The sequence below is a fragment of the Sciurus vulgaris genome (genome assembly GCF_902686455.1).
Source record: "Sciurus vulgaris genome assembly, chromosome: 14".
NCBI classification, from domain to species: Eukaryota; Metazoa; Chordata; class Mammalia; order Rodentia; family Sciuridae; genus Sciurus; species Sciurus vulgaris.
The window spans coordinates 51789611-51803829 of record NC_136475.1 but is presented as its reverse complement, the minus strand read 5'-3'; the positions used below and the strand labels follow the sequence as shown (position 1 = coordinate 51803829).

Genomic DNA, 14219 nt, shown 5'->3' with positions numbered 1-14219 from the left:
TTTACACGGAAGATGTGCGGGCCCAGCAAACCTGCGGCAGGTCAGGGAGCGCCCAGAGAACTCAGGCGCCTCCCCAGCGTCGGACGAGGCCCAGCAGGGCTTCGCGCATCACAGGGCTCCGCGCATCACAGGCCGCGTCCCGGCGCCGGCCGGCGGAGGAGCGGCAGGACGGCGCGGCCCCGCCTCCGGAAGGCACCGGTACAGGACGGCGCGGCCCCGCCTCCGGAAGGCACCGGTACTGCGCTTCCAGTTCGGCTGCCACCCCTCCAGGACTTCCGCCTCAGGATGTCGGCGTGGCGGCGAAATGGCGGGCTCTGAGTTGCGTGCGGCGCTGGAGCAACGGCTCGGCGCCCTTGCCATCCGCACGGAGGTCGTCGAGCACCCCGAGGTGAGGCTTCCGCGTTAGACGTGACCGCAGGGACAGCCCCAGCCAGACGGGGTGCTCACTGAGGGTTCATCCGGCGAAGCCGCGGAGATCAGGTGGCCCAGGGGTGTAGTATGGCGGAGGACTGTGACTGTGAGGTTGTCTTCTTGGAGTGATTTGATCACATATTATGTTGAGAACTAGGGCAAAACATGGAGAACTTGTGTAAACCGGTCCGGATGTCGGCCAGTTTGCCCACTTTGTGTACGTCAAGGGGTAGAAAGCACCAAAGCGCCTTTTCTGTGGCTACGATGTGTGAGGCCTCCGGGAACGGCAGGAGATTGAGGTTGAGGGGTTGATAGGATATTTTGCTGTCTTGATCAATTTTTCACAGGTTACTTTTTACACTTTACTAGCATGTCAAAAATCACCATTCCCTCCAAAAAGACTCGCGAATATGTACATTTTAATATGGTTTAATGTGCTAATGGAAAGATTTATTTGCACGTTTTCTGAGACTAGTGTAACTGAGTGGTGCAGGGACATAAAGCTTACCCAAAACTTGAGCGACAGTCGATAATAGCTAAAATGGCGACCTTCAAGAAACAGAATACAGTTATTATCCCTTACCTTTACAAATCCAACATCAGAACTATCAGATTTTCCTCTCTCCTTTATAAAAAATATCTCTCAGACTTTCCTCTCCCCCATATAAAAACGATTTCTCTGAACTTTCTCCCTTATGGTCGGGGGGGGGGGGGACACACACACACACACACACACACACACACACACACACACACACACACACCCACCCCCCCCCCCACCCCCTTTTGGCGCTTAACCTCTGAGCCCCATTCCAACCTTTTTTTGGAGACAGGGTCTCAAGTTGCTGAGGCTGGCTTCCTTTTTTTTGGTACCAGAGATTGAACTCAGGTGACTCAACCACTCGGCCACAGCCCCAGCCTTTTTTGTATTTTACTTAGGGTCACGCTGAGTTGCTTAGGGCCTCGCTAAATTGCTGAGGGTGGCTTTGAACTCACAATCCTGTCTCAGCCTCCCAAGCTACTGGAATTACAGATGTGCGCCACCATGCCGGACTTACTCTCCCCGCTTTTCCTGTGAATATTGCCAGAATTTTTTATGCTTTTTATGTTTTAGTTTCCAGGTATTGTTCACTGTCCTCTCACCTTCATTGTGGTTACATATTTGTAGAGTGGAGGTTGTCACATGATCAGAATTGTAATGGAATGCGAAGGAAGAAGAGTCTAAGGCAGCTGTTGACTTTTAGTACCTAAAGTTTGAAGTTAAAAAGTTTTTTGGGGGGAATGTGAGAGACATTGGAATGGAAAACTGGTCTAAGAGAAACTGCCTGAGATCCTAAGATGAGGAATTGAGAGAATGGATTATAAATATTTCATAATGGGCTAAGATGGATCTCTACCAGTTAAATTCAGAGCAATGAGTATAACTTAACCTTGCTGTTTTCACCTAGTAATCAAAATACATTCAAATGTGTTTATATATGCATATTAATTTCTAAATTTCTCATGTGATTATTTTTTAGGTGTTTACAGTTGAAGAAATGATGCCTCATATCCAGCATTTGAAAGGAGCACATAGTAAAAACCTATTTCTTAAAGACAAAAAGAAAAAAAACTATTGGCTGGTGACAGTTCTTCATGATAGACAAATTAATTTAAATGATCTTGCCAAAAAGTTAGGTGTTGGGAGTGGAGGTCTGCGATTTGCTGATGAAACAGTCATGCTAGAAAAACTGAAAGTTGGTCAAGGCTGTGCCACACCTCTGGCACTCTTCTGTGATGACGGAGATGTAAAATTTGTTCTGGATTCTGCTTTTCTGGAGGGTGGACATGAAAAGGTATACTTTCATCCAATGACCAATGCTGCAACCATGGGATTGAGCCCTGAAGACTTCCTCAGATTTGTGAAGATGACAGGACATGATCCCATAATACTAAATTTTGATAAAAATTAATGTTCAGAATAATTGTATTTCTGAAAGCTTTCTTGTAATTTTATATTTTAAAAAATATATTTACATTACAGTAAGATTTACTGACTCTCTTAAGAATTCAGGCCTAGAAGAAAATGGGCCTGGGTGGTGAAAGTAAGGACATCAAGTTTTTATTTTATTTTTGGTACACCCTATTTTATACCCCCCCCACACACACTTTTTTTCCTGGTAATTTTCAAAAGAACTGAAAGTGGGTACTAGGATGAGGGAACAAAGAAGAGAAAGGGAAGATATGGGAGGGGAAAAAATGACCATATTATATAGTTAAATTGCGTGTATGTACAAATATATAACAATTCACTATTCTATATTTATAATACACTAATAAAAAAATGAAAGTGGTAGTAGTATTTTTGGTGCTCTTTTAAAAAGATGTATGAGTTGGGTGCAGTGGCACATAACTAATCCCAGTGACTCAGGAGGCTGAGACAGGAAGATGGTGAGTTCAAAGCCAGCCTCAGTTAGCAACTTGGTGAGGTGCTAAGCAACTCACTGAGACCCGGCTCTAAATAAACTACAAAATAGGGCTGGGAGTGTGGCTCTGTGTTTGAGTGCCCCTGAGTTCAATCCCTGTTCTGCCCCCAACCTCCCCACAAAAAAAGAAGAAAAGCTCTGGGATTGTAACACTATGGTAAAGTGCTCCTGGATTAAATTCCCAGTGCCGAAAAATAAAAGATGAACTGAGGTAGTTTTAGTCAACTCAGATTCTGTCTTCCATCTCCTATTACAGTAAGTCATTACAGGAATGCCTTCAACAATTGGGAACACTTAACTAGCTTACATCTTTAGAATGCTCATTGTTGGAAAAAGCAAGCTGAAAAACAGTGGGTGTAAAGTTTACGTGATAATGTACATAATACAAGGAAAAAATATGGAAATAATATTAAACCGTTATTTCAGGAAATGGGGATTAAGGAATAAGGATTTCCCAGCAAGATAAGTAAACATGGGAGAAGGATAAAAACTCCCTAGTTTGGTGTTCAGTGAATTTTTTTTTTTTTTTCAGTGAACAGTAACTTTCTACTAAAAATATGGTTTTAATTAGAAAAACCAGGAGTAGAAAATATTCTCATACAATTAAATTTTAAAGCTAAGTAGCTACTTTATGCCATTAAAAAGGATTTATTTAATCTGTTCAGAGGTTACAAATGCAAACATACTTCTGCAAGTTTAAGTTATTTTACTATACTATTTCTAGGATAATTTTACTCATTCTCTTTCAGTTATGACATCTGAAATAGTATAAAAGCCTAGGAAAATGTAGTCAGTTGTCATACAGAAGCATTAAAAAAACAAAATTTGACATTTTTTTTCACTAGGGCTAGGGTTGTGGCTCAGTGGTAGTAGCACTCTTGCTTAGCATGTGTACAGCACTGGGTTCAATCCTCAGCACCACATATAAACAAAGATATCAGATCCATCTGCAACTAAAAATACTTAAAAAAAAGCCATTAACTGAGGATCTGACATGGGTTAGATTACAAAAATTCCTCTGTGAGTCATCAAAATTCTCATTTTTCTCTAATACATAATCAAATGGGATGTTACTGAAAGGTAAAATAATTATCTTACTCTAAGGTTCCATGTTAGTTTCTACCTAGTCTGTATTATATGTCTAAGACACTGGTAATTTAGGTTGTTTAGAATATAAAATGAAGGAATAAAATCGGAATTTGAGGACCTTGCGTAGCTAATCTGATGGTAATAACAGGCCTAGGAGGACTGATTTGCCCAAGGACCCAGGTGAATTGCCTCCCAAATTTTGTAAATGAAAATGAAAGATTTTGTGCAGTTTTTTTACACTGGTCCCCACATCTGCAGTTTTGCTTCCTGAGGTTTTAGTTACCCATGGTCAACCACGGTCCAAAACATGAGAGTGAAAATTCCAGAAATAATTCACAAGTTTTAAACTGGGTGCAGTTCTGAGTAACATGATGAAATCTCACTTTATCTCACTCATCCAGCTCGGGCTGTGAATCATTCTGTTGTCCAGTGTATCTATGCTGTACCAGCCCATATAGTCATTTAGGGGCCCTCTTGTTTACCAGATTGACAAGTGAGTCAACTGTGGTGGTATAACTGTAGTATTGCTGTTCAAGTAATTCCTATGTAGTAGTGTAATGCTTTGTCACATTTCCTGTATCACTGTCCTCACGCACCTCACTTTATCACATTGTAAGTAGGCCTTTTTATCATCTCAGATCTCACAAGAGTGAATACAGTACAATAATAAGAGACTACATTCATGTAACATAGTTATAATTGTTCTATTAGTTACCATCATCAATCTCTTACTGTGTCTAATTTATAAACTTTTATACGTTATAGGACAAAACAGTACATACAGGATTTGGTATTTGTGCTTTTAGGGATCCACTGGTCTTGGAACATATCTTTGCTCCTATAAGGGGGCCTATATGTAAACGCTATTTAAACCTATTCTGGGACTGACAGAACTGACAAACTCTTCACTTTTTCCCGAAACCTAATATTCATCCCAGAATGATTAGGGCAAAGTAATCTGAAATTAGGGGTTGTATCTGAAAATAGTTCTCCAGGGTACAGAATGACACTTGGTTAAAATTATGACTTAAAAATGATTACTACTTCTTGTAAAAAATCACCTCTTTTATTTTTTATATATCAGTCTGAAAAGTGAATGTTAATCCAACTTTTTAAAGGCGAAACAAAAGTTAAAAGCTAAATTGAAAAATGAATGTTTTAAAAAGACAAATCAAACGATGGTGTCTCTTATCACAAGTTGGATTCCTATGGCTGATATTAAATATTGCCAAGTAATAAACATTTTGCCGTTCAACTCCAAATTCTCATCAGCATTAGGTTTAAAGGAAATGTTACAGCTTATATATTATTTGATTTGGTATTTAATAGCAGTTATAAGTACAATGAAAAGAGAACTCTCAGAAAAGAAAAAGACCATTTTAAATCAGGTTTTGTTAAAGGGTATTATAAGTGCAACATTATCCATTAAGCATTCCTTTTAAGGCATTTCATTATCCAAATAACATGTACATCAAGTTTTTATGTTCTAAAATGGGTTCCTTCCGTATTATTCATTCAAGGCTTGAAAAAAATACATCTTGGGACTAAGTAGTTGAAAAGAAAATCACAAAATTCACTTTTCTCTTAAAAAGTAACTTAAAATACAAAAGTAATTTAGCATACATTATTATTCCCATTATAATTTCAGATTTGGTACAGTATCATTTTCATTTCCTGACATAATCTCTTAAGACAGTACAGGCTGTAGTACTTCATTTGTGAGGTGGCTGTAAATTCTATAATATGCACGGTGGTTTTTAAATAGGCTCTTACCATGCCTTGCATGAAAGGTGCTACATATGAACCTGTCTTGTGAACTCTTTGGTAACCACCAATTCAAAAACTTGGACCAAAACATTTCCACATGGCTAGATTTGAAGTACACTATTAGAGCTCTGGGCCAAAGCTATTACCCTGTATGTTGAATTTTTCAGTTTTCTTGGGGGTGGGGGGGTTTAGGTATTGATTCAGAGTAGAGCCAGAAAATTAAAAGCATGTCAGGCCCATTAGGAATAGGCCCTGGTTAGTTTTCAGTTGGCTTTACTATTTTGTTTGACAGAAGTTTATATAAGGTAAAAGAATGGCTTCCTACACATTTGCTTCTAATGGTAGCTTTTGGAAAAAGTGAAATATTCATGTGGTTATTATCTAGTCCTTTCTTGAAATGGTATGCAAAAGGTGATGAATATAACTGAGAATATTTGTATTTTTACAGTCGAAATATATTCCCTTGTTTGTCTCTTTTCAATTGTTCTTTCAGATCAGCCTTGTCAAATTTATTACTTCAAAGGCTGTCATTCAGCATTTTCTGTAGAAGCACTAATGTGCTGCTTAATTCAGTAGATTCTCTATTTTAGAATACTAGTATCCTGGAGAGGTGAAAGTGTGATATTCATTTTCACTGGGCCACCTCACACTCATTAAATTTCAACTTTTCGGTAACTGTTCTGGGATGTGTCCTAGTTGTGCAAATTAGATGCTAGTTAATATAAATCTAACTTACCCACTTACTGTATTTAGCTAAAACATAATTTCTACATTTACTTTCAACTTACCCAACCAAAAAATAAATTTACATTTTTTACATGCAAGTGTCTCTAGACTGTCACGATACCCATTGACTAATTTGATACTTGTATCCAGGGAGTCATGATGGAGAGAGATTTCAAAGTCTAGAGAATAGATTTTAAATATTTCTGTTGTGCAATATTTGTATTTCAGTAAGAATCCTTTGTATTTACATTTACATAGCACCTTTCATCCAAGAATTTCAAAGTGATTTAACTTTACAGCATTACTTGGTGACAAACCTATGTTAATGATGGCACTGAGTTAATAAATCCAAGTTCTCTAATTTCCATTTCTATTTCTGGTCAACAAAACATGCTGTCTCTCTTTCTTTTTTATTGATGGTCTTTCCAAGACAACTATAAACACAACACTGCTACTGGCCTACCAAAAAGAGAGACACAGAGAGGGATAGGCAGAGTGGGGAGAGACTATTCTCATGGCTACTGGGTTAGTGATGATACACACAGTTCATAAATCACATATGAAGGAATAAGGAATTATTCCAAAAAGTCCTTTAGAGCTGGTAACGAGAGCCTAAGAAGTGTGCTATTAAAATAAAAAAGTCAATGTCTTCTTATTTCAGAAGATTATTCTGATATTTATTGTTAAGTAATGAATTTGTATTAATGAGTATCAATGCAGTTTTTTGGACTTTATAAGAAAATAAAACTGTGATATAAAAATTGGAACTACTAAAAAAATGATGTTTCTCTGGGTTAACTGAATCTATTTTTTTGTGCTTCTTCCAAATGTTTAAGGTAACAAACGCATAAAAATATTTCAAAAAGTACCTGTTATTCATTCAACTTTAATGTAATATTATAAAGGACAAAAACAGAAAAATTCTTATTAATAAATGATAACCTTAATAATAAGTGAGTTCCTGGCAAAATGCAGATCGTAATAAATTATTTACATTATTTTTGCCATAAGAAAACTTCTTAAGCAACAGTCAGCTCTCAAGTTAAAAAAAAAAAAAAAAAGACACATACATAGCCCAACAGTAAAGAAGTGAAACAAGTTAAAACAACAGCTTTACCTTGGAAATGCTATTTAGTGAAAAACCATCTTATTTAAAAATTTTTCAGAAAAACACTTTTATCTTGGATCCACATATGAATGCTTAGTGGAGCTTAGTGGGGAATATGGAAGATTAATATTTTTTAACTTCAGTATCTTGTTATGAATTTTCAGATTTATCTTATAAACTGAATTTTTTGCAGTGCATCAAGATAACTGACTTAAAAAAAAGTACCAACACATGCAGTCTAACCAAAAAAGGCTCTGACATGCCAAAACAATTTTCTCTGCATCTTCATATATAGTACATTCCACAAAATACTACAGCATTTAATTTAGATTTACACAACTAAATATAAATGGCTAGATTTTGGCTAATACTTAGCAGAAGCATTAAGCAAACATAGATAAATTCATAAACAAATGATGAGAGAAGTAGATTGTTCCTGGAGTACTTCTTTTAACACTTGACCTTAAAACACTTGGTCCTTAGTGAGAGAACGTTCTTTATTCAGTAGAGCTTAACAATACAATGTATAGATAAGTCCTAAAACCTTCTAAAACTTTTGGCAGTTGAATCCAGTAGTGCTCCTTGATTCAAGGAAGGAATGAAGGTTTTTATTTCTTGCCTGCTCTATTCACGAAGGATTGTTTAAAGTCTCCTTAATGATTTTTAAAAAATGGTTCCTACAGTTGCTAGGTGTCTTGTTACTTCAGAAATAAAGGCTTCATACTGAGAAACTGAAGGACACTTTTCTCTCTGTATTTAGTTGGAAGGCAGAAAGAAGAAAGAAAATATAAGAAAAGCTTGAAGATAAGAGGGGTACTAACTACAGAGCAGCCACTATGAACAGCATGCACCAGATACTTCAATGGGAATGAGAAAGTGACAGAAAATCAGAGACAACTTTTCTTTGAGTAGCTCTTCACAGAACAGGCATCTAGTTTATTTTCATTAGTTATCAACCAAACAGTGAGGAAGCTGTATTCTTACCATAAAAGACTATCATTACTTGCCAGCAAAATTAAATTTAAATTGAGGGGGAAAAAAAAAAAGAATTTGTAAAGGTTTGTTCCCTGCCCTGACAGGCAAAAACCTATGGTAACCAACGAATCTTGTTTTACTAGTAAACAGAACAGAAAATCAATCAATTAAGCAAGCAATATTTACATCTGTTAATGCAATATGCACTTGTTCTTAAACTTAACTTGGTTAGTTTATATAAATGAGACTAATCTCATTTACATTATAAGCAGTAAACTCACCACTTGGCCCACATGTCATGTAGTGGGCAATAGAATTAGGAGCTTTGTTGCTCCCTAGACCTGCTTTTTGAATGTCTGCTTTCTTGTACTTTGTCCATATCTGCAGAAGAAAAGCAGTTCATGTTATTTATTCAAAGTTAAACATAAAACAATTTCATGAAGATTAGAAACTAAAGAGTTCTCATTGAGTAGGGAAAGGAGAAAGAATCTGTAACTGGGAAGTTTATTAACTGGATAGACATTAAAGACTGATTTTCACATTTAATTAGTTAATTTTTCCATACTGGGGATTGAACTCAGGGACACATTACAAATGAGTTACATCCCCAGCCCTTTTTATTGTTTTGTTTTGAAACAGGGTCTCACTAAGTTGCATAGGACCTTACTTAAGTTGAAAAGTCTGGCCTTGAACTTGCAATCTTCCTGCCTCAGCTTCCCATGTTGCTGGGGTTACAGGTCTGGCTTGATTTTTATACTTTATTCATTTATGTAATTATGAATTTATGTATTCATTTACTTATTCCAGTGCTGAGGATTGAACACAGGGCCTCACAAATGCCAGGCAAGGTGCTCTTGTATTAAGTCACACTCCTAGCCCTTGATTTTTATATTTTTAAGCTACAAACATAATAAAAGCCATCACTATTATTTAAAAACCTGTAACAATTAAATTTTTCTGTGTCAGGCTCACATACTTTATTTAGTATATATTTATGTTTATTTACTAAATGGTTACATACAGTTTTTAAAGTAAAACATAATATTGCATATAACAGAAGTATCCAGAATGAAATATTTGTTTTTACTTACTAAGAAAACCAGGATCAAGTTATATTTTTCAGGCAAATAATATATACACTTACATTGATTATAGCTAAAATTGCTTTGCTCAAAGTGGACCTAAAGCATGATCTTATGTGTACAATATTGCACAAATCATAATGTGTATAACTTCTAGAAACCTAACTAGGTACTGAATCTTCAAATGGTTTTTAAGTAAACCTTTGTGAAGCTGTAGATATTCATGGAGGTGTCTTAGACAAAATAAGTGTAGCTACTTACCTAAGTCTAAACTGATGTGCTTTTATCTTACTTTTTTGCCATCTATGTAAATTTTCATTTACAGAAAGTATTATGCTAATTTAAACAAAATTTTTGGAAGCAGTGGTTCTGTGTGATTTATAAGTATTTTTCCCCCACCACAAAAATTTTACTCCAACTGCTCTGAAGAAACATAGGAAACATAGTTTTGTCTTGAAATTTCATCATTCCATGGCAGGTGATGGTTTCTGGAGGAAGTCTAGTCTGCATTCTCAGACAATCTCCAGGACACATGAACATGGTATATATTTGTCCTACATGCATAGTGTATATATCCTTTTTGAAAATGTGCTATATATCTATACACCTACGGTTATTTGGTAAGAAACAATTCTTTCCTCTAAGTTTAATTTTGTAAAATGACCACATTAATATAACAGTATATGATTTTTAAATATATTTAATATAACAGCATATGATTTTTAAATGTATTTTGAATGAATAAAGTTAATATTCTACATTGAAAGTATTAAGGGCAGATTTATGATATCTAAAAACTTTGAAATAGTTGTGAAATAATCTTTGACTTAATGTAGAAAAGAAACAACACTAATTATATTTGTATGACATATGATTCCCATCTAATCTCAGCTATGTTTACCATTTAAACTGATAATAGGTTAAAAAAAGAGAAAAGACTATAAGCCCAGTGACTTGGAATGCTGAGGGAGGACTGCAAGTCTGAGGTCAGCCTTGGTAACTCAGTGAGACCCCATCCACAGGGGGGAAGAACAGGGGGAATGGCGATGCAACTTAGTAGTACAGCATCCCTAGGAAAGAGAGAGAAGAGAGAGAGAGAAGGCTGGGGGGGAGAGGGAAGGACAGAGCAAGGGATGAAGAGAAAAGAGAGAGAGGAAAAAAAAAGAATATTAGCACCCCAAATTTTGGAATGTTAGGACTAACTGAGCAAAAACTAATAGTAAAATAAAACGAAGTATTCATGCAGAAACTGTACTAAAAAAGGTGAAAATTTCTGCTTTTGATCATCTGATTAGCTGTGCTAGACCACTTTTCTAGTAACAGTTATGAAAAAAAAAAGCATGATTAATGGTAAAAATGGAAGGGGCCTAGCCTGTGAAAGATCTCATGTTAAGTATCAGAGGATAACTTAGGATACAAGTTTCATTAAACAAAGATTCTCTGCAGATTTTCCTCTATTCCAACAATAACAGCTTAATAATAATGAATATAAAATAATAATTAATTCCTTCTTACTTAAAAAGTCACATTTTGCCAGCTGCAGTGGTGCACGCCTATAATCCCAGCAGCTTGGAGGCTGGGGCAGGAGGATCTTGAGTTCAAAGCAGCCTCAGCAACTTGGCAAGGCATTAAGCAACTCAGTGAGACCCTGTCTCTAAATAAATTACAAAACAGGGCTGGGGATGTGGCTCAGTGGTCAAGTGCCCCTGAGGTTCAATCTCTAGTACTTCCCCCCCTGCAAAAAAAGTCACATTTCAAGGCATTCCTTCCAGATTCCAGCCTGAGTTATTATCAGTAATAGTTAGGCTCAATCAAAATGGCAAACATATTCTAGAGACAGAGCTAAGATATATTCCTCCAGATTTAAGTGAATAGGGATTATAATATTTTTAAAAATATTCTGGGAATTAGTAATTCAAGTTTATCTGATTTGCTTTGAAAGTAATGTGAACATAGGAAGATAATTTAAAAGTTTATGACAGGGCTGGGATTGTACCTCAGTGCTAGAGCGCTTGCCTAGCATGTGTGAGGCACTGGGTTCCATTCTCAGCACCACATAAAAATAAATAAAATAAAGATATTGACTCCATCTACAGTTTTAAAAAAAAGTTTATGACAATGGAATTAGAGTTTGTAAATATTATCTTATATGGTGTTTTTTGCTTTAACATTTGTATTTATTCTTAATTCTATAATTTATCCTATGAAGACACTCGTTTGTTTAAATGGTTACAAGTCCTAATTGTACATTTCAGCACAGTGTATTAATTTTAAAAAATTGTTCTAAGGATATACATACATATTTTAATCATTAATTATAGAAGTAATGATTTTTACCACTTTGTAAACTTGCTACCCTTTTGCAATAGAAGTAAAAATACAAAATTTCCAACATATTGAATATGATTTTGTTTATTGTTTGACTCTCTATTAAAAAAGAACTAGAAAAACTACTGTGTTAACTGGTTCCAAGAAAAGAAATCATCTTGAAGGAACGATAATACTTAAACTGTTGTATTTATCAGATGAAGGAAAATGCAAAGAATTAATACAACTGCTCCTAGTCACTGTGTAAATGACATTTAAATTTGAAGGGGTTTTCAAAAATTTATGAATATTAACAATGTTTTAAGTCTGAACAATGTTTTATAAACATGGGCAGTCATTAAAATTTGCTACACAAAATGTTAAATTGCATTATTAATTATTTCTTTGTATGCACAACAGCATAATTAAACTACATTAGAAAATTATTTTTTAACATTTTCCTTATTAATACTGTACATGTGCAATATAAAGTGCACATTCTGGGATGTAAAAAGAAACAAGAGTGAGAGAAAAGTAGGAGCAGAAGATGAAGGAGAGTGAGTGAATGATCACTTTTTGGAAGCAACAAAACAAATATGACTAAAATGCCCTATTGGTAATAGAACATGCAACTATTTTAACATGCACAGGATATCAATGTAATAACCTTTTTGTCAAGTGACAAAAAATGCGAAAGAGGAGCACATATAGTTGAGGTTTTTAAAGTCATGCAGAAAATGTACAATGTAATTAATATTTCGTGCAGGCTTTGGTGTGGTTACACATTCATGTTTATATACATGCCATCACATACAGCTGAAGACAATAACACAATTTTAAATTAAAAAAAAACCTAGCCAAATGATACTTTTCAATAGCAGCTCTTCAGATGAGAGAAGCACAGTGCATATTAAATAACATCACAGTATTATGCAATTTTGATCATACACAACCATATTCATACCAAACGGTTTGATTATCCTCAGAAACCAACAATGCAGCTTCTGTGTCATCAGGATAGAGGCATGCAGGAATGATAAGGTTATTGCTATCTATAGAGGACTGTGAGTTACTGTTACTAGGATTCTGACAATCAGAAAACTGTTCATTATCTTTCTGTGCAGCTTTATCTGAAGGGGCAGAAACATGGTCAGTATCTCTGGTGACTGATCTGAGAGGTAACCCACTTATGTTACTAACTAATTCTGTGTTGAGGGATAAGAATGGCTGAGATGAATGAATCATAGTAAATGATCCTATGTCATCTTTAGTGGATATTCCAAATGCCTCATTAGATATAGTCAGAGTGGCAAAAGTTTGGTTTAGAAAATGTGACTTTTCTCTTCTTGAGCTTCTAGCCAGGGTAGAGAGAGACTCAGGCATATCTGTAGCTAAATCATTTTGGACACAAGAATCTACAGCATGTGTTGAACTATGAAGTGCATGAGAGGACCACTGGTGTAAATGGTACTCACTAGATGCTGCAGTGATGTTGCCATCAGCAGCAGGCGGTGGTGAATCAACTGATACAGGTAGTCTACTGTCCTTGGTCAAAAAATCATGGATGCTTGTCCTTCGTGTAGTTCCTTCAGCAGTAGAAATCACGTTACTTGCACGAGGTAAAGTGGCATAAGGATTGCTATCTTTTGATTGTCGTGACAGAGAGGTTTCTTTTACTAATTTTATCTTTCCTTGAGTGCCTGGTGTAGTTTTTCCTGCAGAACTAACGAAGTATGCATCTTCAGTCTTTCGAGGACCAGATCTCACAAATTCAGGCTTAGTTGTCCGTCTCTCATAGAAGTCCCCTGGGGCTTTTCCACTTACTGACCTGGCAAGACCAGAGCTAACTGGTTTGTCTTTTCCCAAAAAGTCAGAAGAGACAGACAAACTTTTCATTACTTCATCTAAAAGATTCTCTTGGCTTGAGGACTTTAACTGTTTAAAAAAAAAAATTAAAGCAGATCAGTAAATACAGTCATGTTTTGATTTTCCTGATATACTGAGCTATATGATATACAGATGCAGGTAATTCTTAACACTCCAGAAATTTTTTTTAAAGCTATGAAGTTCAGATACTTAACTTGTGATATTCTTCTTTTTTATTTTTGGCACCAGGGATTTGAACTCAAGAGGCACTTAACCACTGAATCATATCCCCAGCCCTTTTTTATTCTGAGACAGAGTCTCACTATGTTTCTTAGGACCTCACTAAGTTGCTGAGGCTGGCTTTGGACTTGCAATCATCTAGCCTCAGCCTCCAGAGCTACTGGGACTACAGCCACTGCACTG

At 36.1% G+C, this 14219-nt stretch overlaps 2 protein-coding genes across 12 annotated transcripts in view; one reads left to right on the top strand and one right to left on the bottom strand.

Moving 5' to 3' along the window:
- The first annotated feature begins 246 nt into the window (after window positions 1–246).
- On the top strand, window positions 247–2375 carry LOC306643894 (prolyl-tRNA synthetase associated domain-containing protein 1). Its single transcript, XM_079110240.1, has 2 exons — window positions 247–388; window positions 1932–2375. Exons 1-2 carry the CDS (start codon window positions 305–307, stop codon window positions 2361–2363), a joined length of 516 nt encoding a protein of 171 aa, XP_078966366.1. The 5' UTR covers window positions 247–304; the 3' UTR covers window positions 2364–2375.
- A 2109-nt stretch (window positions 2376–4484) lies between these two features.
- The window catches only part of CCDC88A (coiled-coil domain containing 88A), a 122505-nt gene continuing 112770 nt past the window's right edge, over window positions 4485–14219 (bottom strand). For 7 of the 11 annotated variants that reach the window (XM_079110175.1, XM_079110179.1, XM_079110180.1 and 4 more), the window contains one exon: window positions 10716–13865. In XM_079110175.1, the coding sequence (XP_078966301.1) occupies window positions 12873–13865 (993 nt within the window). In that variant the 3' untranslated portion in view covers window positions 10716–12872. Of the gene's footprint in view, window positions 8317–8822; window positions 8923–10715; window positions 13866–14219 lie in introns of those variants that run through there. The other 4 variants (XM_079110185.1, XM_079110183.1, XM_079110184.1 and 1 more) reach the window with 1 other exon arrangement.